The sequence below is a fragment of the Eurosta solidaginis genome, chromosome 5, assembly GCF_040869045.1.
Source record: "Eurosta solidaginis isolate ZX-2024a chromosome 5, ASM4086904v1, whole genome shotgun sequence".
In the NCBI taxonomy this organism is placed as follows: domain Eukaryota; kingdom Metazoa; phylum Arthropoda; class Insecta; order Diptera; family Tephritidae; genus Eurosta; species Eurosta solidaginis.
In genome coordinates, this window is record NC_090323.1 from 118,636,785 (window position 1) to 118,663,983 (window position 27,199).

The 27,199-nt window shown below is 38.2% G+C and overlaps 1 protein-coding gene across 1 annotated transcript; it reads left to right on the plus strand.

Moving 5' to 3' along the window:
- The first annotated feature begins 1,154 nt into the window (after nt 1-1,154).
- LOC137254265 (probable serine/threonine-protein kinase cdc7) lies at nt 1,155-25,298 on the plus strand. The gene is made up of 4 exons (XM_067791951.1): nt 1,155-1,262; nt 24,519-24,563; nt 24,630-24,836; nt 24,941-25,298. The coding sequence occupies exons 1-4, from the start codon at nt 1,155-1,157 to the stop codon at nt 25,157-25,159; spliced, it is 579 nt and encodes a 192-aa protein (XP_067648052.1). The 3' UTR covers nt 25,160-25,298.
- Nucleotides 25,299-27,199: the final 1,901 nt, after the last annotated feature.

A 27,199-nucleotide genomic window follows, 5' to 3' on the forward strand; every position in this document is an offset into this window, starting at 1 on the left:
ATAAAGAGATTAGGAAAAAGTGTAGAGGGGTAGGGCTGAGTTAGACGGAAAAAGCTTATTAAAATGTATGCAGATATGCCAAATTTAGGGCGGAACAACATCTGCCGGGTTTGATAGTACATTATAAATTTTACTTTAACTTTATATACTTTGTAATTTCATTAGTTTATTCATTAATTTTATTTTCATTATTTTGATTTTTCAGCAATCAAAAAAATTTCCATTCAGGCTGAAAAAATTTAAAAATATTGTATACGCATACATTTAGGAGTGTTATTTAATTAATAAAAAGTTGTTATATATCTAAATACAAAATTAGTTTCAATCACCACACACGTCACACGGTGCAGACGTGTAACTAAAAGTATTGTCACGGATATTAGCATCACTAAGCTATACCATCACTAAGGCCATGCTAAGCGATATTTACGTCAATAATCAAATCATGTATACACATATATAAGGCAGCCGAGAGATGTCACACACAGATGCATTTACTTATACGCCTATGTGTGCGCGAGAGACTGTAAACTACAAACATTCACATCAATAATTCAATCATTATGTATCTACATAAACGAAACAATAACTGCGTCTACATATATGTACCATGTACGTATACGAGGAGCAGCGGAGAGTCAATGCACTAACACATGCATATATCTGAGAAGTTTGAGAGCTACTGGACTAGTAGATTCTGGCAGCGCCTAAAAGATGTATAAAATTGTGCAATTTTAGTTATAGCTGAGAAGTTTGAGAGCTCATGGACAATGCTAGTAGATTCTAGAAAAATTCGAACGAGGAAACCAAAGAGTATAAAAGGCGACAGATGTAGATGCGCTGTAATTCAGTTTGATTTGAGTTTCGATTAAGACGATATCTAGCGAGCAATAGCAGTATTACTTTCAATGTCAGTTTCACTTAAGCTATCAGTTTGGTTATTAAGCTATTCGTTGCACAGTTTGAGTGTTATTGTGAAGTATTTTAATAAAGGCCATTTTTCCATTATTCAATATTGGAGTTATTTATTCAACAGTTTAGCGATACGAACCTAGCAAAAGGGCAAATAAGAGGATTTGCAACAAATTCGTTACAATTGGTGTCAGAAGAGGAATTGTTGAATAAATTCCGAAGATTGGGAATACAACTTGGACATGGCAAAGTTCAGTGAATTGAAGATCCAGCAACTGAAAAAGGAGTTGGAGAACCGTGGATTAAATACAACCGACAATACGATCGAACTTCAAGTACGGCTACGAGAGGTAATGGAGTCGCAAGGAATTGATGTGGACGAGTTTGTCTTTTATCCTGATGGGGACGAAACAACAACAAAAATTGAAGAGAAAAACGAAACATCGCAGACAGCTACGAGCACAGACTTGAACATGATATTGGCTGCAATAACTGCTCAAACATCGACAGTGGCATGTCAATTGGAATCGTAGGAGACACGCATAACATCGAAGATTGAAGCACAGGTAACACAAATTTCTATACAACTGGAATAACAGAAAACATCTATGTCATCACAGCTGGAATCGCAGGAGAACCGTATAATAGCGAAGATTGAAGCACAAGAGGCACGTATAACAGAAATGTTATCACAAATATCCACAAATATGTCATCACAGCTGGAAGAACAAAAGACATATATGGCAACCCAACTGAAAGAACAAGAACACGCATAACAGTACAACTAGAAGCAAAAGGGCGCGTATATCATCAAAACTCGAAGCGCGCATGGACGAAAAAATAATGCAGTTTGAAGAAAAATTCGAGGCAGAGGTGGATGCGTTGAGAGGTCGTATACAGGAATTGCAACTTAATCGGCCGGCTGCTTCTGCGAGTAATACGAAGGTAAAAACTCCATCTTTTGACGGTTCTGTTCCTTTCCAAGTCTTCAAGCTACAGTTTGAGAAGACCGCAGCAGTGAACAACTGGAATGTGGAAGATAAAGTTGCTGCATTGTTCGTAGCTTTAAAAGAACCAGCTGCGGAAATCTTACAGACCATCGCAGAGTACGAGCGGAACAACTACGAAACATTGATGAGCGCTTTAGAGAGACGTTACGGAAGCGAGCATAGGAAACAGATATTCCAAATTGAGTTGCAAAACCGCTACCAAAAAGCAAATGAGACATTGCAGGAGTTTGCTTCAGATATTGAAAGATTGGCTCATCTTGCAAATGCGGACGCACCCGTGGAATACACTGAAAGGGTAAAAATCCAGTTTCATAAATGGCATACGGGACGTGGAAACGAAGCGAGCTACATACGCAAACCCAAAGCTGACATTTGCTGAAACGGTATCACATGCATTGACTCAGGAAACGGCCTCACTATTGAGTAAACCAGCATACAAAGCTCATCGTGTGGAAGTGGAAAGACCAGATTGGGTAGACACAATTTTGGAAGCACTGAAGGGATCACAACAGAAAAATGCCGGAGTTATTAAATGTTTCAAGTGCGGCAACCCAGGTCATATTGCACGACATTGCAGCAGCGGTCCCAATAGCTCCAACAATGTGGGTGATCGTAAACGCAGAGCAGAAGGTGATGAGCAAATCCCCAAGACCACTCAATCGTTAAACTAAATCGAGTCAGCCGCAAGAGGCACAAGCTGGCTCCCGCAATTGAATGCCCCATAATATCTATCTCGCAGATTGGAAGAAGATCGAGCAGTCTTACTGTTGGAGGACATGTGGACGGAAAGGAACGTTTACTGATTGTAGATACGGGTGCATCTCATTCCATCATTCGAGCGGATTTAGTCAACAAAAAGATAAGACCATTGCTTGGAGCAAGATTACGTTCAGCCACGGGAGAGGACACCCAGGTAATTGGAGAAGTAGAATGTGAAGTCGCAATTGGGAACGTCACGGTAGTACAAAATTTTATAGTGGCAGAAATTGTTGATGAAATCATAATTGGAGTGGACTTCTTCGACCAGGGCATCAAGATCGACATGCAAAGCAAGACGATGCGATATAAGAACATGGATGTGCCACTTAATTTGGACTACGAGAGAGGCTACAGCAGTAAACGAGTGCTGGTGGAAGAGAGTCAGCAAATACCACCAAAATCAGAAGCAGTCATCTGGGCAAAGGTTGATGGAGATTGTGGGACAAACAAATTGTGGGTTGTCGAAGCAGCAAATAAATCAGCACTGAACATACTTGTAGGAAAAACCCTGGCTATGACAAAACAAGATGGACGTATTCCGGTAAGAGTACTCAATTAGTTCAAGTCCCCATTCAATTTGACCAAAGGAACTATTTTGGGAAGATGCCAAGAGGCCGAAGTAGTTATTAACTGTGAACAGCTCCAGGAACACGTTTCATTTAGTAATACTGATCTTTCAAACGACATCACGGCATAGACGCAAGGGCTAGAGGAAGCCTATCAGAGTAAGGCAAAACAACTGCTCCTAAAGTACGCGAAAATCTTTGACCAGGATGGTTTCATACCAGGCCGCACCAACGTTGTGAAACATCAAATTGACGATGCGAGGCTGATCCGTCAAGCTCCACGTAGTGTTCCACTGGCGAAGCGGGAAGTTGTGAGTCAAATCATTCAAGAAATGAGCGACAGCGGCGTCATCGAACCATCAGCTAGTCCAGGGAGCGAGGCCGATCCGTCAAGCTCCACGTAGTGTTCCACTGGCGAAGCGGGAAGTTGTGAGTCAAATCATTCAAGAAATGAGCGACAGCGGCGTCATCGAACCATCAGCTAGTCCAGGGAGCTCACCGGTAGTACTTGTAAAGAAGAAGGATGGAAAAATGAGGTTTTGCGTGGACTACCGGAAGTTGAATGACGTAACGAAAAAGGATAGCTACCCATTGCCAAGAATTGACAACACTCTGGACTCGCTATCTGGTACGAAATGGTTTTCCACGCTGGACTTGAAAAGCGGCTACTGGCAAGTGGATGTGAAGGAGGAAGATAAAGAGAAAAGAGCCTTCAGTGTCGGTGATGGTCTTTGGCAATTTACAGTGATGCCTTTTGGACTTTGTAATGCACCAGCTACTTTTGAGAGACTCATGGACCAGGTACTGAAAGGACTACATTGGAAAACATGCTTGGTGTACCTGGACGACATCATCGTATTGGGCAAGAATTTTGATGAACATCTTAAGAACTTGGAGGAAGTTTTCCAGAGAATAGCTGGCGCTGGTCTGAAGTTAAGTCCCAAAAGGTGTACGCTGTTTAAAAGGGAAGTAAATTATTTGGGCCACAAGGTAACGACAGAAGGTGTCTGTACAGCGAATGAAAAGATAGAGGCAGTAAAGGATTGGCCAAGACCACAGAATCTGCATGAATTGAGAAGTTTCCTTGGGCTGTGCACATATTACCGCCGATTTGTACCAAATTTTGCCAGTGTAGCCCATAGTCTTCACGAGCTAAGAAGAAAAAATAAAGCTTTTGAATGAAAGAAGGAGCAAGAAGTAGCTTTCCAAATATTGAAAGAGCGGTTGTGCACTGCCCCAATGTTGGCATACCCGATTCCAGGAGCAACATTTATTCTAGATACAGATGCGAGTGGATATGCTATAGGAGGCGTTTTATCACAACTGGTCGATGGACAGGAGAATGTAGTTGCATATTACAGCCGTTCGATTGGAAAACCAGAGAGGAACTACTGTGTTACGCGGAGAGAGCTGTTGGCATTGGTAGAGTGCATTAAACATTTTCACAAATACCTCTACGGCCAGCGATTCCGTGTCAGGACAGATCACGCAGCGTTGAAATGGCTCCTGCAGTTCCGTAATCCGGAAGGACAATTGACACGGTGCATCGAGCGACTACAAAGCTATGACTTTTCCATTGAGCATCGAAAAGGTAGTACCCATGGAAATGCCGATGCAATGTCACGAAGGCCATGTAGTTTGGAATGCAAGCACTGTTCAAAGGCCGAGGCTAAAGAAGACATTATAGATGTCCGGCTAATGACTATAACGTGTACGGATGAATGGGACAAGGAACAACTAAGAAAGTGTCAGCTAGAAGATACAGATCTGTCACATGTTATGCAAGGGCTCGAAGGAAACGAAATACCAAGCAGAGAGGAGATGTCAGCAGAGAGTCCCACTGCGAAGTCATATTGGGCACAGTGGAACAGTTTAGAATTGATATCCGGTTGCTTGCATCGAGTATGGGAGAGTGAGGATGGTCAATGTAAGAAGAAACTGATAGCTGTTCCCAGAAAGAGGATTCCTGACGTGCTCAGCGAGCTGCACAATGGTCCAAGTGGAGGTCATCTTGGAATCACGAAGACACTCGAGAAAATTAAGCAGAGATTCTATTGGGTTGGTTGCCGTCAGTGGGTCACCGAGTGGATTGCCAATTGCGAGGTATGCAACAGAGCGAAAGGGCCCAAAACCCGAAGTCATGGCCAGATGAAGCAGTATATTTCAGGTGCACCATTTGAAAGGATCGCCATGGATGTCGCAGGTCCATTTCCTACTATCAACCGCGGAAACAAATACGTACTGGTGGTTATGGATTATTTCAGTAAATGGCCAGAGGTATACCCAATCCCAAACCAAGAAGCAGAAACAGTAGCAGAAGTGGTTAAAAACGAATGGGTTGCAAGGTATGGTATACCAATGGAGTTACATTCTGACCAAGGCAGGAATTTTGAATCAGCTGTGTTCCAATAAATGTGCAAGAAGTTGGGCATTCGGAAAACACGGACAACTGCATTACATCCTCAGTCCGATGGTATGGTGGAACGTTTCAATAGAACATTGGAGGAGCATTTAAGGAAAGTAGTAGACAAGTACCATAAGGACTGGGATACACACATATCATTATTCTTGATGGCCTACCGATCGGCAGTACATGACACAACGGGCCAAACTCCCGCAAAGGTAATTTTTGGCAATGACCTTCGACTGCCAGTTGATTTGAAGTATGGGATAGATGCCGATGCGGAGAGGAATGTCAAGAAATCCACTGGTGTCTTGGAAGAAGAGCTGAGAGAGATACACAATCTGGTAAGGCAACGAGCAAAGATTATGAGTGACAAGATGAAAGCGAGGTACGATAAAGCAATTAATTCGGAAGGGTTTCAGGAAGGAGATTTGGTGCTGCTATACAACCCACAACGAAAAAAAGGTTTGTCCCCGAAATTGCAGTGTAACTGGGAAGGTCCATACAAAGTTGAAAAACGGATCAATGATGTAGTGTACCGCATACAAACCATTGGCAAACCACGAACAAAAATGAAAGTGGTTCATTTGTAAAGGCTGGCAGCGTTTAGATCGAGAGATTTGTCTGATCGGGACGATCAGACTTAGGTGGAGGGCAGTGTCACGGATATTAGCATCACTAACCTATACCATCACTAAGGCCATGCTAAGCGATATTTACGTCAATAATCAAATCATGTATACACATATATAAGGAAGCCGAGAGATGTCACACACAGATGCATTTACTTATACGCCTATGTGTGCGCGAGAGACTGTAAACTACAAACATTCACATCAATAATTCAATCATTATGTATCTACATAAACGAAACAATAACTGCGTCTACATATATGTACCATGTACGTATACGAGGAGCAGCGGAGAGTCAATGCACTAACACATGCATATATCTGAGAAGTTTGAGAGCTACTGGACTAGTAGATTCTGGAAGCGCCTAAAAGATGTATAAAATTGTGCAATTTTAGTTATAACTGAGAAGTTTGAGAGCTCATGGACAATGCTAGTAGATTCTAGAAAAATGCGAACGAGGAAACCAAAGAGTATAAAAGGCGACAGATGTAAGGCGCTGTAATTCAGTTTGATTTGAGTTTCGATTAAGACGATATCTAGCGAGCAATAGCAGTATTATTTTCAAAGTCAGTTTCACTTAAGCTATCAGTTTGGTTATTAAGCTATTCGTTGCACAGTTTGAGTGTTATTGTGAAGTATTTTAATAAAGGCCATTTTTCCATTATTCAATATTGGAGTTATTTATTCAACAGTTTAGCGATACGAACCTAGCAAAAGGGCAAATAAGAGGATTTGCAACAAATTCGTTACAGTATGTTAAAAATATTTATTACTTGTTAAATAATTGATTTTTGATTTCTTGTCTAATTTTTATCAACAGTCGCCCTGAAGACGGTTACCGTTGAGTAACCGAAATATATTGGTAAACAAGAAAAATACTTACGTGTTTTTATTAAAATTTTACCTAGAGCCGGCAAAAAACAAATTTAGATAGTATTTGTTTTTAAATCGTTTGCACTTGAGCCACAAATTGTCCTACATACAGCGTCTGTACGTAAACTTTAGGCCCGACTTCATAACACCAATTTTTTTTATTTTTAAATTTTTTAAAATTTTAAACTTTCAAACTATTGGAAAAATGTGAATATTGTATGGTGCAACAAAATAGAAAAATAAAAGGAACTTTTAAAATAAGCGTGGCTCCGCCCTTTTTCATTTAATTTGTCTAGAATACTTTTAATGCCATAAGTCGAACAAAAATTCACAAATCCTTGTGAAATTTGGTAAGGGCATAGCCTCTATGACAGTAACTGTTTTCTGTCAAAATTGGCGAAATCGGTTGAAGCCATGCCCGGTTTTTATACACAGTCGACCGTCTGTCCTGTCGGCTGTTAACACGATAACTTCAGCAAAATTCGATATATCTTTACTAAACGTAGTTCACGTACTTATCTGAACTCGCCTTATCTTGGTAATAAAAAAGGTGAAATCCCACTATGACCACGCCCACTTTTTCGATATCGAAAATTTCGAAAAATGAAAAAAAATGCCATAATTCTATACCAAATAAAAAACAAGGGACGAAAAATGATGATTGGATTGGTTTTTTGACGCAAAATATAACTTTAGAAAAGGCTTTGTAAAATGGGAGTGACTCCTACCATATTAAGTAAAAGAAAATAAATAAGTTCTGCAGGGCGAAATCCAAAGCCCTTGGAGTCATGGTTTGATCAGAATTCGACAAGAACAATATATACTACGAGGGATTGAGAGAATACAACAATCTACCATGTGAAATAAAACAATGTCCAAATATCGATAAATTTAGGAAATTATTATATATCTATTGCAAAGCACTACCATTTAGATAATGATATGATATATAGTACCTAATTTAGGTCTGGAAGACCGTAAATAATTAAATGGCAAGAATATTGTTCGTGGTATTACATATATAAATAAATTAGCGGTACCCGACAGATGATGTTCTGGGTCATCCTGGTCCACATTTTGATCGATATCTCGAAAACGCCTTCATATATACAACTTGCTGGAAAATAAGAAAAATAAATTAAAAGATAGAAGATTTTTTGCATCCACTGTATCTTCCTTCCGCCCATTAGCTGAACTACTACTACGAATAAAAACTACCTTGCTCTGCCGTCAACCACAGCTCCTAAATTTCTGCATAATTAGCTACATATTTCATATTATAGATTTCCGTATAATTAGCTACAGATTTTTTTTATGTACTAAGTTTAATAAAACCCTAATGAAATTAAATAACAATGAAAAGCGTTATTTAATAGAAATAACTAAAATTAGAAATATCATAATAGAGAAATAGATATAAGCATGTCCTTTTCCAGTTATGAAACCTCGTTTTTAGAGAGGTCATAATCTTAGGAAAAATATTTATACTTCAACCCCGTTATATTAGAAAGTATTAAGAAGAAAGATAACTTTTACTCTAACTTAGCTTAACATTAAAGAAATCATTATAAATTTATTAGCCCTGGTCAATTTAAGGAAAGCCCCGTTAAAAGCCTTCCACTTTACTCCTAACTCGAAAGTCAACATACAAAAAATATGAAAAAAAAGAAATGAGAAAACAAAAAACACGGTCAATATGCACACACGATAAAATGTAAAGAAATAAATACAAAACAAAAAACACATAAACGTACAAATTCATTTTGACATCAGTTACCGTTACCTCATAAATGTTAAAGAATAATTTGTAAACTTAAGCGGATTTTAAGTGAGTCGACACGCTTAAAAGTCTGATGTGTAAAACGAATTTCAATATATAACACTTGATGCGAAACATTGCTCATAATAATAAATACACAAAAAAAACCAACAAGAAAGAAATGTTTGCTCAATATATACATATGCAAAAAAAAAAATATGATATGTACAAGTGTCAGAATAAAACAAAAAACGGAGTCAGCATATTATGAAAAAAACGTGAGTCAGCATAAAGGGTACATATGTAAAACGAATAAAAGCAAAAAGAAAGCACATAAACAAACAATTAATTACTTATAGTATCAAGTTACCACGATGACATAAAGTACAATGGAATGTGAAAGACCAAAAAAAAAAGAATGTAAAATTTGGTAACAGCAAGCAAGTTGACTGGGAAATTAAACGTAAAATGAAAAAACACGGCACACTTATATCAGTGACATTAGAGTGACCATCTATAATTAAACGCGAAGTTATATACGTTCACTCTTGAAAGGTCGATGGTGTAGTGTTGCGTGGAATTCACCTCACTTCGAATGCGCTTAACGTTACAAATATGCATACACACCAACATTCATATTTAACTGACCCAGATAACCACTATGAGTTCATTCGCATTTGCCAAACCGCCCAATATATTGATTCGTCGTACCAATCAGCTTATGCGCGGATCATATTGACAATATGTAGTCAATACGATAAAATGCTTGCAAATAATTATTCATTATGAAATCATGTACTTTTTAGTATGTAAGCAATAATGTAAGTATGCATGTGTAGGTTAAGAACTTTTGTATAAATAGAAATGGATTTCGTTAATAAAGAAGAATCACTTTTTAACGCTACACATCGGCGTTCCGCTATTATTTATTTTATCGTTTTACAATATAGACATACATTAACCTGGGAATATTTGTATGAACGAAAGTAAACCGATATCGCGCATCGATTTTTCGATAGGATTTGGGGTCAAGAAAAAAGTTCCACTGCGCATACCCAAAAAAATAATTTTCGAGCCTGCGAAAAAAATGGCGAGAGGGTAAATTTTTCCACCAAAAAACGTTGGCTATAACAGTTTAAAAAAAAAAAAAATGTTTGGGTTTTGGGGTGATTTTGGCCGAAAAATTTACCCTTTCGTCATTTTGTTTTTTCGCAGGCTCGAAAATTATTTTTTTGGGTACGCGTAGTGGAACTTTCTTTTTCCTGAGCCCAAATCCTATCGAATAATCGATGGCGCGAAATCGGTTAATAAATCGACCCAGTATAATATACATACATATACTTTGAAATTTAATGGGGTGAAACCCGTTTTCGCAGTTCCATATAAAAACAGGCGACTTTTTGTGTAGTACAAAAATCGCGTGTTCTTTTATTTTGATAGTCGATAACCTCGCAAAATCTCAGAACCAATCGAATTTTTCTGATTTTTACCTAGGCTTAATCGGCCCAGCCAAGCTGTGGAGCATAATCGGTTCGTAAGCGACTAAAGCCAGAGAGCTCGCCAAGGAACATATGCTATAGTGGTCCTATCCGGAGGGTTCCGACACAGTTCTAGTCATAAATCAATATACATTACCCGCTCATGGCTATATAAATTCAGATCATCATCCTGATCATGTCCGCACTTTTATCGGTGAGTCTATCTGTTCTCCTTTAAAAAAATAAATAAATGTAAGGCGCGATAACCTCCGAAGTGATCTAAGGCCGAGCTTCTCTTCCAATTTGCGTCGTGCTCCTCTTGATTTTCCCTACAAATTGGCCGGACGGGACCTACATGATTTTATGCCGACTCCGAACGGCATCTGCAAGGCAGATGAGTTTTCACTGAGAGCTTTTCATGGCAGAAATACACCCGGAGCGATTGCCAAACATTGCCGAGGGGCGACCCCGCTTAGAAAATTTTTCTTCTAATTGAAAAAACTTATTTCTAAAATTTTTGATGTTGCTTTGCCCGGGGTTTGAACCCAGGGCATCCGGTGTGGTAGGCGGAGCACGCTACCATCACACCACGGTGGCCGCCAGTCCACTCCTTTAAGGACTTACAATTTCGAGCTCGGACCAATCTTAATGTACCACTTCATTTGCACGAAAGGTATAAAAAGTAGATTTGATTTGAAGTAAAATAAAAAGAAGTATTCAGAAAGGTACATATGTATGTAGTTACAAACTATTTTAGGTAGCCAATTTAAGTTCCATGATTAGAAAAATAGCTGTAAAGAATGTCTATTAGGGTGGATCGATTTATTAGCCGATATCGCGCCATCGATTTTTCGATAGGATTTGGGCTCAGGAAAAAAATAATAAAAATATTTTTTTATACATGTGTAAATTTTTTTAGTAGGTCATGAAAAAAACCTTAAAAATCAAAGTCGAAAAAAAAAATTAAAAAATATGGTCTTCTGAAAGGTTACAGCCCAGAAGTCCAAGCGGATATATGATCAAAGTTATGTAACCCATATAAGTACATATTGAGTGACGTGGTTAAAAGGAACCTCCATTTTATAGGCAGATCTTGAGTCGAGCTTATTGTAGATCAGCTCCGAGTACGTCGTCGGCATACACCAGTAACTTCACGTTTTTATAGAATTTTCGGGAGCGGTCGGAAACCTCGACTAGAGTCGAACGGCTTGGAAAGGTCCTTCCCAATTCTGACTGAGCTGAGGGTTTTGCTCATTTTGCATAGCCGTATAAGTTTTGCGGGAACCTTCGGGCGGCTTCAACTCCGACGAAGAGGTGGTGTGTGTCAATTCTCTTTTCGCTGTTTTTTCTAAGATTTGGCGCATAGTTGAAATCTGGTCGGTGTTAGATTTCCCAGTCTGATGCCGCACTGATAAGGTCCAATCAGCCGATTCAAGGTGGGCTTCAATCTTTTGCACAATACGCTTGACCTTATATGCGATACCAAGAAGCCGATTCCGCCATAGTTGGCGCAGTTTGCAGGACCCCCTTCTTGTGGACTCGGGAAAGAACATTAAGATTGCAGTCGTCGGGCATGCACTTGTCCTATCAAATTTTGCAAACAAGCTGATATCTGCTCCTTACCAACTCCTCCCTGGCGTATTTGAATCAATCTATCAGCTCCCGCGACTTTGTTGTTTTTCAATCTTCTTATTACTATTCTGACTTCGCCATAATCGGTTGGGGGACATTAATTCCATCTACATCGACTGCGGGATCGGGCTCATCATGCCTGTGCGAGACATTGCCGTTTCCATTTAGAAGAGTAGGGAAGTGTTCTCTCAATAATCGAAATACTCTCAGGATATCGGTTACAAAGTCGCCATTTTCGTTCTTAGAGGAGTTTATCCCGGAGTTAAAACATTCCGTCTGTCGCCGAAGTTTTTTTGTAGAATTTTTCAGGCGTGATTCCTGGTATCTAGCAGCGCTTTTCAACTCGTGGTAGCGTTCACACAGCCTTATTGCTGCGCTCGTTTTTAACGTATCCCTGTAGGCAGAGTTTTTTTCGGCTGCAACGCGGAATTCTTCATCGTACTGGTGATTTTTCCGTGGTCGCCTGTAACCAATTTTTTCCTCGGCGGCGCCAGTGATATGCTCCTGCATTCCGGCGGCTTGACTTGGTTGACTTGTGCTGTCAGAGAGCAGGTATAAGAGACGAGCTGCGAAATCGTTGGAAGTATGTTGCGATTGCAGCCTTTCGACGTCTAGCTTTATTGCTTAGCCGCACAGAAACGGGCGCGTATTTTGGCTGTGACCAGGTAACAATAGTTAGCTCCTCGGAACGTGCGCACATCTAAAACACTGGAAGCATGCCGTAAGTGTATCACAACGTGGTCGATCTGATTGCGTGTATTTCGATCGCGGGATAGACATGCTGATGTATATTTTAATGCATATACCTCGTCCTGGATATGACCATGGTTTGAGCACCGGCAAAGTCGATCAAACTCAGTCCATTAGGAGAGTTTTCATTGTTTAGCCTGAACTTTCCGATTGTGGTGTCAAAAACACCTTTGCCCACCCTGGCGTTAAAGTCGCCAAGCACGATTATAGAAAGTTTTTTCACCTGATCGTCTTTCTCCTCTGTCGGTGCATGGGTGCAGATGAATGATATATTAAAAAATGTTGCTTTTAATTGGATAGCACAGGCGTGATCCGACAAAGACTCTCCCACCACGAATCCGATGCCGAAACTGCGCTAATTTGCAGGGCCACTCCAGTGAATGTCACAATTTTAAATTTTGTTCCTTGTTTGCTTCGCCTATTGCATTTCTTGTTTGGCGGTTATGTATGCAGAACTTAACCGCACTGGAACAATATACTATAAAAGCGTGCAATTACTGGCATATGCTGATGACATTGATATCATCGGCATAAACACCCGCGCTGTTAGTTCTGCTTACTCCAAACTAGAAAAAGAAGCGGTAAAGATGGGTTTGATGGTGAATGAGGACAAAACGAAGTACCTGCTGTCATCGAGCAAAGAGTCAGCGCATATGCGCCTTGGCAACCACGCTACTGTTGGCAGCCATAATTTCGAAATAGTAAAAGACTTCGTTTATTTGGGAACCAGCATCAACACTAGCAACAACATCAGCACTGAAATCCAGCGAAGAATCAATCTTGCCAATAAATGCTACTTTGGACTAGGTAGGCAATTGAAAAGTAAAGTCCTCTCTCGGCGAACGAAAATCATACTCTACAAGTCACTTATCGTACCCGTCCTGCTATATGGGGCAGAAGCATGGACCATGACAACAGCAGATGAAGCGGCTTTCGGAGTGTTCGAGAGAAAAGTTCTTCGAAAGATGTATGGACGTCTACGCGTTGGCGATGGCGAGTACCGAAGAAGATTTAATGAGCTGTACGAGCTATACGCAGACATCAACATAGTTCAGCGAATTAAAACGCAGCGGCTGCGCTGGCTAGGCCATGTTATGCGAATGAAAGATGATGCTCCGGCCAAGAAAGTGTTTCTATCGGAACCCGCCTATGGAAGCAGAGGTAGAGGGCGGCCCCCACTCCGTTGGAAGGACCAGGTGGAAAACGATTTAAACTCCCTTGGTGTGACCAATTGGCGCCGGTTGGCGGAGCGAAGGAGTGACTGGCGCGCCTTGTTGGACGGCCATAACCGTTTAGACGGTTAAGCGCCAATTAAGTAAGTAAGTAAGGGTATGTCGGCTTTTGCTTTGATGAATACATCAACCAGCCGGGCATCTGCACCAAAGCCATTAAGGTAACGGATATTATAGTTGCATGCTCGCTAAACATATTCCTTTGAACACTTGCGGGGGTCGTCATCGGTTTAGGGTTGTCTTCTTAACCGAGGCCATAATTTTCTTTTGATTGACGGGGATGAAAGTATTGCTCGCATGTTTATATAGCAAGCCGCTTGATCTATGACAGACGCCTGATTGGGGCCGCCTTGTGGTGGACAGACCGATGAAAATCCCCTAGCTAGTCCTTAAACCGATTATGGTATCGTGGCCTAGAAATTGTGTCGCCTTCTCACTTTCACCCTTATCGCGAAGTTCACGCGGAAAAGTGTTCGCCTTCACTTATTTTGTTTGGGTGAACTTTTTCCGCCTATCGGCAATTTCGGGCGAACAAAAATTCACTTCGAAACAGCTGATGATCTACTGTAAATTGGCAGTGAACAAATAATTTACTTACAATTGTGTAAATTTTGTAACCAAGCATATTGTATGGTGCAACAAAATAGAAAAATAAAAGAAACTTTCAAAATAAGCGTGGCTCCGCCCTTTTTCATTTAATTTGTCTAGAATACTTTTAATGCCATAAGTCGAACAAAAATTCACAAATCCTTGTGAAATTTGGTAAGGGCATAGCCTCTATGACAGTAACTGTTTTCTGTGAAAATCGGCTTGAAATCGGTTGAAGCCATGCCCGGTTTTTATACACAGTCGTCCGTCTGTCCTTCCGCTCGGCTGTTAACACGATAACTTCAGCAAAATTCGATATATCTTTACTAAACGTAGTTCACGTACTTATCTGAACTCGCCTTATCTTGGTAATAAAAAGGGTGAAATCCGACTATGACCACGCCCACTTTTTCGATATCGAAAATTTCGAAAAATGAAAAAATGCCATAATTCTATACCAAATAAAAAGAAGGGATGAAAAATGGTGATTGGATTGGTTTTTTGACGCAAAATATAACTTTAGAAAAAGCTTTGTAAAATGGGTGTGACACCTACCATATTAAGTAGAAGAAAATGAATAAGTGCTACAGGGCGAAATCCAAAGCCCTTGGAATCATGGTTCGATCAGAATTCGACAAGAACAATATATACTACGAGGGATTGAGAGAATACAACAAGCTACCATGTGAAATAAAACAATGTCCAAATATCGATAAATTTAGGAAATTTATTATATAACTATTGCAAAGCACTACCATTTAGATAATGATCTCATATATAGTACCTAATTTAGGTCTGGAAGACCGTAAATAAATAAATGGCAAGAATATTGTTCGTGGTATTACATATATAAATAAATTAACGGTACCCGACAGATGATGTTCTGGGTCACCCTGGTCCACATTTTGATCGATATCTCGAAAACGCCTTCATAAATACAACTTGCTGGAAAATAAGAAAAATAAATTAAAAGATAAAAGATTTTTTGCATCCACTGTATCTTACTTCCGCCCATTAGCTGAACTACTACTACGAATATAAACCCGTCAACCACAGCTCCAAAATTTCTGCATAATTAGCTACATATTTCATATTATAGATTTCCGTATAATTAGCTACAGATTTTTTTATGTACTAAGTTTAATAAAACCCTAATGAAATTAAATAACAATGAAAAGCGTTATTTAATAGAAATAACTAAATGTAGAAATATCATAATATCAGTTAGGAAACCTCGTTTTAGAGAGGTCATAATCTTAGGAAAAATATTTATACTTCAACCCCGTTATATTAGAAAGTATTAAGAGGAAAGATAACTTTTACTCTAACTTAGCTTAACATTAAAGAAATCATTATAAATTTATTAGCCCCGGTCAATTTAAGGAAAGCCCCGTTAACAAAAAAAAAAAAAAAAAAACCCAACAACTTCAACTCAAGCCTTCCACTTTACTAGTAACTCGAAAATCAACATACAAAAAATATGAAAAAAAAATGAGAAAACAAAAAACAAGGTCAATATGCACACACGACAAAATGTAAAGAAATAAATACAAAACAAAAAACACATAAACATACAAATTCATTTTGACATCAGTTACCGTTACCTCATATATGTTAAAGAATAATTTGTAAACATAAGCGGATTTTAAGTGAGTCGACACGCTTAAAAGTCTGATGTGTAAAACGAATTTCAATTTATAACACTTGATGCGAAACATTGCTCATAATAAATACAAAAAAAAAAAAAAAAAAACAACAAGAAAGAAATGTTTACTCAATATGTACACATGCAAAAAAAACCTGATATGTACAAATGTCAGAATAAAACAAAAAACGGAGTCAGCATATTATGAAAAAAACGAGAGTCAGCATAACGGGTACATATGTAAAGCAAATGCAAACGAACAAAAACAAAAAGAAAGCACATAAAAAAACAATTAATTACTTATAGTATCAACTTACCACGATGACATAAAGTGCAATGGAATGTGAAGGACAAAAAAAAAAGAATGTAATATTGTAACACTAAGCAAGTTGACTGGGAAATTAAACGTAAAATGAAAAAACACGGCACACTTATATCAGTGACATTAGAGTGACCGTCTATAATTAAACGAAGTTATATACGTTCACTCTTGAAAGGCCGATGGTGTAGTGTTGCGTGGAATTCACCTCACTTCGAATGCGCTTAACGTTACAAATATGCATACACACCAACATTCATATTTAACTGACCCAGATAACCACTATGAGTTCATTCGCATTTGCCAAACCGCCCAATATACTGATTCGTCATACCAATCAGCTTATGCGCGGATCATATTGACAATATGTAGTCAATACAATAAAATGCGTGCAAATAATTATTCATTATGAAATAATGTAGTTTTTAGTATGTAAGCATTAATGTAAGTATGCATGTATAGGTTAAGAACTTTTGTATAAATAGAAATGGATTTCGTTAATAAAGAAGACTCACTTTTTAACGCTACACATCGGCGTTCCGCTATTATTTATTTTATCGTTTTACAATATAGACATATATTAACCTGGGCAGATTTGTATGGACGAAAGTAAACCGATATCGCGTTATCGATTTTTCGATAGGATTTGGGGTCAAGAAAAAAAGTTCCACTGCGCATACCCAAAAAAATAATTTTCGGGCCTGCGAAAAAAATGGGAAAGGGTAAATTTTTGGGTTTTGGGGTGATTTTGGTCGAAAAATTTACCCTTTCGTCATTTTTTTTCGCAGGCTCGAAAATTATTTTTTTGGGTATGCGTAGTGGAACTTTCTTTTTCCTGAGCCCAAATCATATCGAATAATCGATGGCGCGATATCGGTTAATAAATCGACCCGATATACCCGATATAATATACATACATATACTTTGAAATTTAATGGGGTGAAACCGTTTTCGCAGTTCCATATAAAAACAGGCAAATTTTTGTGTAGTACGAAAATCGCGTGTTCTTTTATTTTGAAAGTCGATAACCTCGCAAAATCTCAGGACCAATCAAATTTTTCTGATTTTTACCTAGGCTTAATCGGCCCAGCCAAGCTGTGGAGCATAATCGGTTCGTAAGCGCCTAAAGCTTCTTTTGTCAAGGGGGTTCGATCATAGGCCAGAGAGCTCGCCAAGGAGCATATGCTATAGTGGTCCTATCCGGTCGGTTCCGACAGAGTTCTAGTCATAAATCAATATACATTACCCGCTCATGTCTATATAAATTCAGATCATCATCCTGATCATGTCCGCACTTTTATCGGTGAGTCTATCTGTTCTCCTTTATGGACTTACAATTTCGAGCTCGGACCAATCTTATTGTACCACTTCATTTGCACGAAAGGTATAAAAAGTAGGTTTGATTTGAAGTAAAATAAAAAAAAATATTCAGAAAGGTACATATGTATGTAGTTACAAACTATTTTAGGTAGCCAATTTAAGTTCCATGATTAGAAAAATAGTTGTAAAGAATGTCTTTTAGGGTGGATCGATTTATTAACCGATATCGCGCCATCGATTTTTCGATAGGATTTGGGCTCAGGAAAAAAATAATAAAAATATTTTTTTATACATACATTAGAAAATTTTTTTAGTAGGTCATGAAAAAAACCTTAAAAATCAAAGTAGAAAAAAAATAAAAAAATGGCCTTCTGATAGACAGACACGTTAGAGCCCAAAAGTCCAAGCGGATATATGGTCAAAGTTATGTAACCCATATAAGTACATATTGAGTGACGTGGTTAAAAGGAACTTCCATTTTATAGGCAGATCTTGAGTCGAGCTTATTGTAGATCAGCTCCGAGTACGTCGTCGGCATACATCAGTAACTTCACGTTTTTATAGAATTTTCGAGAGCGGTCGGAAACCTCAATTAGAATCGAACGGCTTGGAAAGGTTCTTCCCAATTCTGACTGAGCTGAGGGTTTTGCTCATTTTGCACAGCGCTTGACCTTATATGCGATACCAAGAAGCCGATTCCGACGTAGTTGGCGCAGTTTGCAGGAACCCCCTTCTTGTGGACTCGGCAAAGAACATTAAGATTGCAGTCGTCGGGCATGCACTTTTCCTATCAAATTTTGCAAACAAGCTGATATCTGCTCCTTACCAACTCCTCCCCGGCGTATTTGAATCAATCTATCAGCTCCCGCGACTTTGTTGTTTTTTAATCTTCTTATTACTATTCTGACTTCGCCATAATCGGGTGGGGGACATTAATTACATCTACATCGACTGCGGGATCGGGCTCATCAGGCCTGTTTGAGATATTGCCGTTTCCATTTAGAAGAGTAGATAAGTGTTCTCTCAATAATCTAAATACTGTCTGGATATCGGTTACAAAGTCGCCGTTTTCGTTCTTTACAGGAGTTTATCCCGGAGTTAGAACATTCCGTCTATCGCCGAAGTATTTTTGTAGAATTTTTCGGGCGTGATTCCTGGTATCTAGCAGCGCTTTTCAACTCGTGGTAGCGTTCGCACAGTCTTATTGCTTCGCTCGTTTTTAACGTATCCCTGTAGGCAGAGTCTTTTCTTTCGGCTGCAACGCTTCATTCTTCATCGTACTGGTGATTTTTCCGTGGTCGCCCGTAACCAATGTTTTCCTCGGCGGCGCCAGTGATATGCTCCTGCATTCCGGCGGGTTGACTTAGTTGACTTGTGCTGTCAGAGAGCAGGTATCAGAGGCGAGCTGCGAAATCGTTGGAAGTATGTTGCGATTGCAGCCTTTCGACGTCTAGCTTTTTTTTATTGCTTAGCTGTACAGAAAAGGGCGCATATTTTGGCTGTGCCCAGGTAATAATAGTTAGCTCCTCGGATCGTGCGCACATCTAAAACACTGGAAGCATGCCGTAAGTGTATCACAACGTGGTCGATCTGATTGCGTGTATTTCGATCAGGGGATAGCCATGTTGATGTATATTTTAATGCATATGCCTCGTCCTGGATATGACCATGGTTTGAGCACCGGCAAAGTCGATCAAACTCAGTCCATTAGGAGAGTTTTCATTGTTTAGTCTGAACTTTCCGATTGTGGTGTCAAAAACACCTTTGCCCACCCTGGCGTTAAAGTCACCTCATCGTCTTTCTCCTCTGTCGGTGCATGGGTGCAGATGAATGATATATTAAAAAATGTTGCTTTTAATTGGATAGCACAGGCGTGATCCGACAAAGACTCTCCCACCACGAATCCGATGCCGAGACTGCGCTAATTTGCAGTGCCACTCCAGTGAATGTCACAATTTTAAATTTTGTTCCTTGTTTGCTTCGCCTATTGCATTTCTTGTTTGGCGGTTATGTCGGCTTTTGCTTTGATGAAGCCATCAACCAGCCGGGCATCTGCACCAAAGCCATTAAGGGAACGGATATTATAGTTGCATGCTCGCTAAACATATTCCTTTGAACACTTGCGGGGGTCGTCATCAGTTAAGGGTTGTCTTTCTTAACCGAGGCCATAATTTTCTTTTGATTGACGGGGATGAAAGTATTGCTTGCATGTTTATATAGCAAGACGCTTGATTTATGACAGGCGCCTGATTGGAGCCGCCTTGTGGTGGACAGACCGATGAAAATCCCCTAGCTAGTCCTTAAACCTATTATGGTATCGTGGCCTAGAAATTGTGTCGCCTTCTCACTTTCACCCTTATCGCGAAGTTCACGCGGAAAATTGTTCGCCTTCACTTATTTTGTTTGGGTGAACTTTTTCCGCCTATCGGCAATTTCGGGCGAACAAAAATTCACTTCGAAACAGCTGATGATCTACTGCAAATTGGCAGTGAACAAATAATTTACTTACAATTGTGTAAATTTTGTAACCAAGCATATTGTATGGTGCAACAAAATAGAAAAATAAAAGAAACTTTCAAAATAAGCGTGGCTCCGCCCTTTTTCATTTAATTTGTCTAGAATACTTTTAATGCCATAAGTCGAACAAAAATTCACAAATCCTTGTGAAATTCGGTAAGGGCATAGCCTCTATGACAGTAACTGTTTTCTGTGAAAATTGGCTTGAAATCGGTTGAAGCCATGCCCGGTTTTTATACACAGTCGACCGTCAGTCCTTCCGCTCGGCTGTAAACACGATAACTTCAACAAAATTCGATATATCTTTACTAAACGTAGTTCACGTACTTATCTGAACTCGCCTTATCTTGGTAATAAAAAGGGTGAATCCGACTATGACCACGCCCACTTTTTCGATATCGAAAATTTCGAAAAATGAAAAAAATGCCATAATTCTATACCAAACAAAAAAGGAGGGATGAAAAATGGTGATTGGATTGGTTTTTTGACGCAAAATATAACTTTAGAAAAAGCTTCGTAAAATGGGTGTGACACTTAACATATTAAGTAGAAGAAAATGAATAAGTTCTGCAGGGCGAAATCCAAAGCCCTTGGAATCATGGTTCGATCAGAATTCGACAAGAACAATATATACTACGAGGGATTGAGAGAATACAACAATCTACCATGTGAAATAAAACAATGTCCAAATATCGACAAATTTAGGAAATTATTATATAACTATTGCAAAGCACTACCATTTAGATAATGATCTTATATATAGTACCTAATTTGGGTCTGGAAGACCGTAAATAAATATCTGGCAAGAATATAGTTCGTGGTATTACATATATAAATAAATTAGCGGTACCCGACAGATAATGTTCTGGGTCACCCTGGTCCACAGGTTAATCGATATCTCGAAAAACCCCTTCATATATACAACTTGCTGGAAAATAAGAAAAATAAATTAAAAGATAGAAGATATTTTGCATCCACTGTATCTTCCTTCCGCCCATTAGCTGAACTACTACTACTACTATAAACTACCTTGCTCTCCCGTCAACCACAGCTCCTAAATTTCTGCATAATTAGCTACAGATTTTTTTTATGTACTAAGTTTAATAAAACCCTACTGAAATTAAATAACAATGAAAAGCGTTATTTAATTGAATTAACTAAAATTAGAAATATCATAATAGAGAAATAGATATAAGCATGTCCTTTTTCAGTTAGGAAACCTCGTTTTTAGAGAGGTCATAATCTTAGGAAAAATATTTATACTTCAACCCCTGTTAGATTAGAAAGTATTAAGAGGAAAGATAACTTTTACTCTAACTTAGCTTAATATTAAAGAAATCATTATAAATTTATTAGCCCTGGTAAATTTAAGGAAAGCCTCGTTACCAAAAAAAAAACCCAACGACTTCAACACAAGCCTTCCACTTTACTCGTAACTCGAAAGTCAGCATACAAAAAAATATAAAAAAAAAAATTAGAAAACAAAAAACAAGGTCAATATGCACACACGACAAAATGTAAAACAAATAAATACAAAACAAAAAACACATAAATACACATATTCATTTTGGCATCAAGTTACCGTTACCTCATAAATGTTAAAGAATAATTTGTAAACATAATGGGATTTTAAGTGAGTCGACACGCTTAAAAGTCTGATGTGTAAAACGAATTTCAATATATAACACTTGATGCGAAACATTACTCATAATAAATACACAAAAAAAAAATAACAAGGAAGAAATGTTTACTCAATATGTACACATGCAAAAAAAACATGATATGTACAAGTGTCAGAATAAAACAAAAAACGGAGTCAGCATATTATGAAAAAAAAAACGAGAGTCAGCATAACGGGTACATATGTAAAGCAAATGCAAACGAATAAAAGCAAAAAGATCACACGTAAACAAACAATTAATTACTTATAGTATCAAGTTACCACGATGACATAAAGTACAGTGGAATGTGAAAGACAAAAAAAAAAGAATGTAAAATTTGGCAACACCAAGCAAGTTGACTGGGAAATTAAACGTAAAATGAAAAAACACGGCACACTTATATCAATGACATTAGAGTGACCGTCTATATTTAAACGCGAAGTTATATACGTTCACTCTTGAAAGGCCGAGGGTGTAGTGTTGCGTGGTATTCACCTCACTTCGAAAGCGCTTAACGTTACAAATATGCATACACACCAACATTCATATTTAACTGACCCAGATAACCACTATGAGTTCATTCGCATTTGCCAAAACGCCCAATATATTGATTCGTCATACCAATCAGCTTATGCGCGGATCATATTGACAATATGTACAATACAATAAAATGCTGACAAATAATTATTCATTATGAAATCATGTACTTTTTAGTATGTAAGCATTAATGTAAGTATGCATGTGTAGGTTAAGAACTTTTGTATAAATAGAAATGGATTTCGTTAATAAAGAAGAATCACTTTTTAACGCTACACATCGGCGCTCCGCTATTATTTATTTTATCGTTTTACAATATAGACATACATTAACCTGGGAATATTTGTATGGACGAAAGTAAACCGATATCGCGTCATCGATTTTTCGATAGGATTTGGGGTCAAGAAAAAAAGTTCCACTGGCATACCCAAAAAAATAATTTTCGAGCCTGCAAAAAAAATGGCGAAAGGGTAAATTTTTCGACCAAAAAACGTTGGCTATAACAGTTTTCTGAAAAAAAAAATATTTTTTGGGTTTTGGGGTGATTTTGGTCGAAAAATTTACCCTTTCGTCATTTTTTTTTCGCAGGCTCAAAAATATTTTTTTGGGTATGCGTAGTGGAACTTTCTCTTTCCTGAGCCCAAATCCTATCGAATAATCGATGGCGCGATATCGGTTAATAAATCGACCCAGTACTTTGAAATTTAATGGGGTGAAACCCGTTTTCGCAGTTCCATATAAAAATAGGCGACTTTTTGCGTAGTACGAAAATCTTGTTCTTTTATTTTGAAAGTCGATAACCTCGCAAAATATCAGGACCAATCGAATTTTTCTGATTTTTACCTAGGCTTAATCGGCCCAGCCAAGCTGTGGAGCATAATCGGTTCGTAAGCGCCTAAACCTTCTTTTGTCTAGGTGGATCGATCATAGGCCAGAGAGCTCACCAAGGAACATATGCTATAGTGGTCCTACCCGGCCGGTTCCGACACAGTTCTAGTCATAAATCAATATACATTACCCGCTCATGGCTATATCAATTCAGATCATCATCCTGATCATGTCCGCACTTTTATCGGTGAGTCTATCTGTTATCCTTTAAGGACTTACAATTTCGAGCTCGGACCAATCTTAATGTACCACTTCATTTGCACGAAAGGTATAAAAAAGTAGATTTGATTTGAAGTAAAATAAAAAGGCGTATTCAGAAAGGTACATATGTATGTAGTTACAAACTATTTTAGGTAGCCAATTTAAGTTCCATGATTAGAAAAATATCTGCAAAGAATGTCTATTAGGGTGGATCGATTTATTAACCGATATCGCGCCATCGATTTTTCGATAGGATTTGGGCTCAGGAAAAAAATAATAAAAATATTTTTTTATACATATAAATCGTTCCCGAGATGGTCGGGCTAGCACCTTAATGGAGCTGTGTTACCGGAGCGTACCGGATCTGTATCCGGCAAAGGACCATCAAATCGATAACACTCCCAAAGCCTTCGGGGAGTAACCTTATCGCTACAACAACAACAACAACAATCCTTATGAAGTGACCAACTGATAGCAAATTTTATCCTCAAAACATACTGCGTTCGCCAAAACGATATTTTTAAGTTTTATTTCCGTAAAGAACACAAAGCTTTGGCTAAGGATTGGGCTTTGGGTTTTGAAATGAAGCATTCACAATAAATGAGCTTTAATCGCTGTTCGAGTTAAAGAAAACATTTTCTTATCCGAATATGAAGATATTGCCGATTTATCGGCAAACCAAAGCCGATCTTTTGGTCGGACTATATTCTCTATACTTCAAGTTGCTCTGTCCCGACTACAAAAATATGTCAGATATGCCCTTTTCGTATTATACTTTCGAAATTTATTATCATACGTATATTAAATTAATTTAATTTACTTTCCTTAAAACAGGGTCTAAATGATAATTATGATCATGCAGGGCACCTAAATTCAATGGTAAAGTAAATACTTACGTCCGCATATAAAAACTAATATGCTTACATATATGCATTACAACTTCAGGCACAAGGAGATGCTTCTCGTACGCAGATACAATATCAATCAAAGCAGCAGTCTCCGCCACATTTAACACAAATTCATCCAACTTCTCAATCTCATCAACCAACTCAACAAGTAACAGAAAACTTACAACAACAGCAACCTATATATCAGTCACAAAAATCGTCAATCCTGGAGCAGGGTAAAAAACAGTCGTACAAAGAATCACATGTAAATTATTCTTCCTACTTCTTTTTGAATATTTATAAATAAAAAATGTGTACATTTGTTTTCTCTTAATTTAAATCTTTGCTTTAACTAAAACGTACGTGCAGTTGGCATCGGACTCCCGTAAGCAACATTATCAGCAACAGCAACCCATGCAACCATCAATTGCAAGTGTCGCCGAACCCGAACTATGCACAACTTGCCCGAATTGTCAAACAACTATTTATCTTGTGCGTGGACACGAAACAACCGGGGAACCTACTCAGGGCTCTTCCCATATGCATCATGACCCCCGTGATCCCACTGGCAACACCGCTTCTACTTAGAACATATCACATAATGCTGTTTGCTCAGTTGTTTTTAATTTGTTGAAGCACTAAATTTTTGTGTTGTAAAAATTACTCGATGTTACATATTTAATAAATAGTTATACATGCAATAATAAAATATTATTTCAATGACAAATATCTATACACTGACGGATAAAATATTTCTTTAAAGCTGAGAACATTGAACCATGTTTTAATTCGAAGTCATACCACATCAGATTTTTTCTTATTCCTGTTTTGTTAAAAACTGCAGGCAAAGGACACTCAACATCTATAAAATTCCCCAGAACCTTCGGGGAGTGTTTCCCGCCATAAGAAAAATAAGACACGCAGCTCCACACCACAGCAGCGGCCCCCGAGTGCATAATTAACGGCTTTATTATGTATAACGCAACACAACGCGAGGAGTCATTCAAGGGGTTGAAAATCGCAATACAAAGCTTATATAACTTCAAAGCTTCCGCAACTGTCAACCTCACCTACGCACAGTGTAACTTTTTTCACTTTTGGGATGCCAAAAGTCCAAAAAATAATGTTCTCCAATCTCAAAAATGTTTTGACATGCAACAGATTAATAACCAACTGTTAAGAAAATGTATACACAACAAAGTAAAAAACCCACGATCACCATGATAAGCATTATGAAACTTGGATAATTGAAACAAGTGTAAAAATCATTTCACAGTCCAAAATTTTTTACCTATTTTGTGGCCACGTGGTAGATTTTTCGATAACTGTTTTGACTTCAAACTATTCTATTTAACATACTTGCGTAGCTTATAACAGCATTGGTAAGTTTCAGCCACGTAGGCATTTAAAAAAAATTTTTTTTTTAGTTTTAGACAACCACTAAAAGTTTGGAAAGCTTAGAAAATTTTTCGTTTTCAATAGAATAAAACTTGCCTGATTCCGCCCAACTCCATTGAACAAATACGTACACATTTTTCAGATAAAAGATTGCGAAATTTTGCGTTTTTCTTTGTAATCGCCAACTTAAGGTCTCTATGCCCTCGCTCACGTATGAAGCGCAGTGACCTAACAATGGAATGTCCTCAATTCAAGTCTACAATACTAGATCCCAAAAAAGAAAGTTATACCAGAAATGGTAAAAACCCAGAAAAAGGAAACTTGTGCACTGAATAACCTTCATTGTTTGTCATATGAGTTTTCCCATTGTTAACGAGTTGTGCACTTATCCCATCAACTTATGTATGCACGCCTACCGGGGGTCGCCTATTATGGGTGATACTTCTAAACAATTGAGTGCTTCGGGAATATACATATATATGTATACATCACATAAACCTACCTAAATCTCGCTCGGAGTTTGAGATCTTAGGTGGATCTTTAAAACAAAGAAATTGGTAAGTATATTTTTGTTAAGCATTAGCAGGTATTATTTTCCCGTAAAAACCCAGTTTCTTATCCTATGACAAGTGATATAATAAAACGCGTGGGCTAAGACTATATAAATAGAGAACAAAGCTAAAAATGAATCATACCAAAGACGGACTGCATTGAAGTAAAACCAACTGCACTGTACCAAATTTTCCTATATCATCAACTAGTTATGGCTATTTCACGAAATGCACTCTTTGAAGTTTTGCTAAAAAGCAAAGATGGAGAAACGGACAAAGCCATACTAAACCATATCTTGATTATAATTGGAAGAGATGTGGATTATTCAAAATTAAAAAGATACATCATCAAGCTAACTTATAATATTCGTATGTTGTTTTCGATCTACAAGTAGATTTATGGAGAAAAAGCTCTGATAGTTATCAGAAAATCTGGATTTTACAGATTATATGCTTGATGTTGAGCCATGCACTTCTCGTGATATTCCTAAGCCGGGGGTTAGGTTAGCCGGGGAAGCCAACAAAAAACTTCTCTGAGTCATCTATGCGCACAAAAAAACGAAAAGCTAAGGAAATAATGAACAATGTCGACAATGATCAACTGTAAATGGCAGCGGAATTGAAATTACGATCATCAGGGAAAAGAAATTCTTCAAAAATAATTGAGAAGTTGTCCACG